This window comes from Chenopodium album, chromosome 16, assembly GCF_948465745.1.
Source record: "Chenopodium album chromosome 16, dcCheAlbu1.1, whole genome shotgun sequence".
NCBI lineage: Eukaryota > Viridiplantae > Streptophyta > Magnoliopsida > Caryophyllales > Amaranthaceae > Chenopodium > Chenopodium album.
Genome location: NC_137849.1, coordinates 29,663,910 through 29,667,604, shown reverse-complemented (window position 1 = coordinate 29,667,604; position 3,695 = coordinate 29,663,910). Strand labels below are relative to the sequence as shown.

The window sequence follows — 3,695 nt, the reverse complement described above, 5'->3', positions numbered from 1 at the left end:
TGACCATAACTTCTACTGGGAGTACAGGACGCTGTATTTTCCTTTATTATTATTATGCGCAGGATGTCCGTCACTTCATGTGACATTTGTCTACCCGATTAGCTCCCGGTGTAGTTTACCTCAATTTATTTGGGGCAGGGATTTGGTTGGAAACCCGTTCGATGCATAATCAAATTAAATGAGCAAATGTATTTATCTAGATATTGTTGATTGTGTTGTATGCTTATATACAGGTACAACAAGGTGAGTTGTGTGTTGATATGAATAAAGCATGCTAGTATGTTTATTTACTCTTATGTACTCAGCAATTGTGTGTTGTATATTTGTTTGGCCTTGTCTTTATTTGGCCCTCCGACAACCCAATTCTAATGGCGAGTAGTGGGGAAAAGTAAAGAGGAGCTTTTTAGGTGATGAAACATATTCATAATGGGCATGAGTGAAGAGCTAATCATGCTTAGTTTCTATAGGAATATGATGTGGTTTATTGCTTTCATTATTATATTATATTATGCTTGTGAGACTAACGCAAAGGTTTTAAGTATTATTCGGTTTTAATAAGGGCCTACAATGGTTCAAGTTGTAGGTTGACTTTATTTGACTTTACTTTCGTTTTGTTTAACTTTTAAGTTGACTTGTTTCAATAATGGTTTTAAAGATAGTCTTCCGCTGTTTTTCTTTGATAATTGCCTTAGCCGTTTTCACGATGGAGGTAATGTCTTAGATTTTCCTATTTCGTATTTTAAAAAGGGCAAAACAGGTATTCTAAAAGGAAAGGAATTTCTAGGGTGTTACAATAATAAACGGGAAAATCAAACAATATCGTCAATAAGAAACTCAGACGGTTATCATACTCTTTCTATCTCTGGAATTTGGACTTTCTCTCTCTAAACTTTGTGAAAATGTAAAAGAAGAGAGGGGGTAAAACCTTCTTTTTAGAAGGGTAAATTCAGGGGTATCTTTTATAATTTCCCCATAAGGTGAATAATTTTTACTGTTCACCAATGTTAAACTAACAAGTGTCACGTGGCACGCCATGTCACCCTTGTGAGGGGCAAATGATTTGGGTAAAATACCCAGACCACCGGCTCAATCAGAAGGGGACACGTGTTACCCCCAAGGGAGGCCTAAAAAAGGCCAATCACCAGTTAACACGTGGCCTTCCCAACAATTAGGGGAAAAGGTGGCCTTCAAAGGCCCAAACCTCGAGAACGCCATAAAAACGGCACATTCATTTATTACGACATAATCAATTCTCTCACATCAAAGAAAACACCTGATCTGGGAATCCGAGAATATCTACTTCACTTTCCGCACTTTTTACTCTCCCACAACTCTTACTAACTTAATCGTCGAAGGTGAAACTCCGCACATCCAGAGCTTCCGTGTATTTTCAGGTACAGACGAAGAGGATCCAGTCTTGGTGATGTCACTCTCTTACAAGACACATAAAAAACCGTGAAACACTATATATTCTCCCTTCATCTATAAATGATAATTTTAAAAGTTTATTCTTAAATAAAAGTATCATTTTATCTATATTAAATTATTAATTCATTTTTAATCCGTCAAACTTTACTATCTTACAAGTATTATTATATTTTCCTTTAATCAACCAAATCAATTTTTTTATATGTAAATTCACATTTAATTGGTCGAATGCAGTTATTTTATAATTTTATTCAATTTCTTAAAAACTTGTGTAAAAGGCAAATAAACTTTTATTTGGGACATAGAAAATATTTATGGTTAAAGTTACTAATTTTTTTAACACAAGATAGAAAGATATATATATTAGATTATTATCCTTACATCAAAATATTACAAAGAAAATTGATGAAGGTAATCCAAAGATACCAACCGTAAACATGAAGACTAAAGATCAAACGGAAAATCAAAAGATAATTAAACATATTACACAAGATAGACCATCAAAGGCAAGACTTAAGCAACATCTAACCCAAACGAGAGAGCAAGAGCTAAATATTAGCAGCAGCAGCAGCAAGTGGTCCCAGCTCCCTTTCATACAAATTCTTAATGCAATCAGGAGTAGTGAAATAGGTTTCATGCCCAATACTCATATCATTGCCAACTTCAACTAGCTTATGAGGTATAACATTAAGGTCCCTACGAATGTGAACAAATTCAACCTCTTCGAGCTTCTTGATGCTAGTAGTAATATCATTGATAGTAGCAGCCAGCTGATGATGAGCATTGAAATTCATTGTATCGAACATGACTTTGATATAAATACAATCTGTGAAGAGCTCCACCTTTTTCACCTCAAAAGTCTCGGCCATAGCAAGAGTATCACTCACAGCATAGAGCTCAGCTACAAGGGTAGTAACATCATTATATTTGCTAGAAAAACCTAGAAACCAAGTGCCATCCTCGTTGGGGATAACCCCCCCCCCCCCACTTGCAGCAACATTAATCATTCTCCATGATCCATCAGTATGGATTCTTTTGAAACCAGGAGGAGGGGGAATCTAGTTATGCACCACAGCATTAGCAGGGGGCCAGTCCTCAAAGTCAGGAAGGGAGAAATAGAAGATGAGGCACTAGCAAAAGGGGCAGAAACAAAAACAGAATCAGCAGCAAGAGGGTCACTCCCAGTAGCAGTAGCAAAAACAGAATCAGAGCTAGAGGATGAATCAACCCCTTTTCCTTTGTCCTACAAATCTACAATATCATGTTAGTACAATAACAGTCATTGAAAAATCTTGCAAAAATAGCATGAGCATGAAACATTTTCCTTTAAAAAACCGTGATATTCTTATTTTTCCATAAATGCCAAAAAGCTATAACAAAAACCATTTTCCAGTGAGCATCAAAGTTCAGATTATAGTTCAACCAATCCACCTAGTCAAGATTCATGAACTTATAAAAATTAAAATCACCAGGAAGATCAATTTTTGCAAAAGTATCATTCCAAAAAAATATGAAAAGAGATACAGTCACAGAAAAGATGAATATGAGAATCCTCATGCATATCACACCTAGCACACATAGGACAGACAAAAGGGAAATTTTTTACGCAATTGGAATAATAGTATGCATACAATTCCACAACAGCATTTTATATTTTGAAGGAGCACAAATTTTCCAAATCCCCTTCCAAGACTAACAAAAGGAAGACACAATGCAATTCTCCTTAATGAGATAATAATAGGCAGATTTAACATTAAAAAACACCATCACTAGACAGAGTCTAAATAATAAAATCCTCCATATTGCCAAATTTAGAGAAGGGAGTATCTAAAATTAAATCAATAATGAACGCAGGGAGAATATGCTTAATACCATAGAGAAACCAATTCCCATTTCTGATTATGTCACGAACAAACCAATGAGCTTTAGAGATGGGAACATCATTGTCTAAATAGAGATAGATGGGTTTATCCCCCACCCAATGATGATACCAAAGCAAGGTGGATTTACCATTCTCGATGCCTATTTTTAACCCCTAGGCAAGAAGATGCATACCCTTCAAAATATCTCTCCAAATTGGAGATTGAGAATTACAAGGATTGCAATAAAAAAGGCAGATCAAATACTTATCATTAAAAAATTCTCACCCATAATTTATCATGATTATTAAGCAAGGTCTAACCTAACTTGACTATAAAGGCAATATTCCACTCCTTGAGTCTCCTAATTCCAAGCCCTCCAATTTGCACATGTTTAGTAACATGCCC

The 3,695-nt window shown here is 35.5% G+C and overlaps 1 protein-coding gene across 1 annotated transcript; it reads right to left on the bottom strand.

Moving 5' to 3' along the window:
• Window positions 1-1,976: 1,976 nt before the first annotated feature.
• On the bottom strand, window positions 1,977-3,321 carry LOC145584052 (uncharacterized). Its single transcript, XM_081640990.1, has 4 exons — window positions 3,301-3,321; window positions 2,764-2,859; window positions 2,585-2,671; window positions 1,977-2,486 (listed from the first exon to the last, which is right to left on the bottom strand). Exons 1-4 carry the CDS (start codon window positions 3,319-3,321, stop codon window positions 1,977-1,979), a joined length of 714 nt encoding a protein of 237 aa, XP_081497116.1.
• Between the last annotated feature and the right edge of the window lie 374 nt (window positions 3,322-3,695).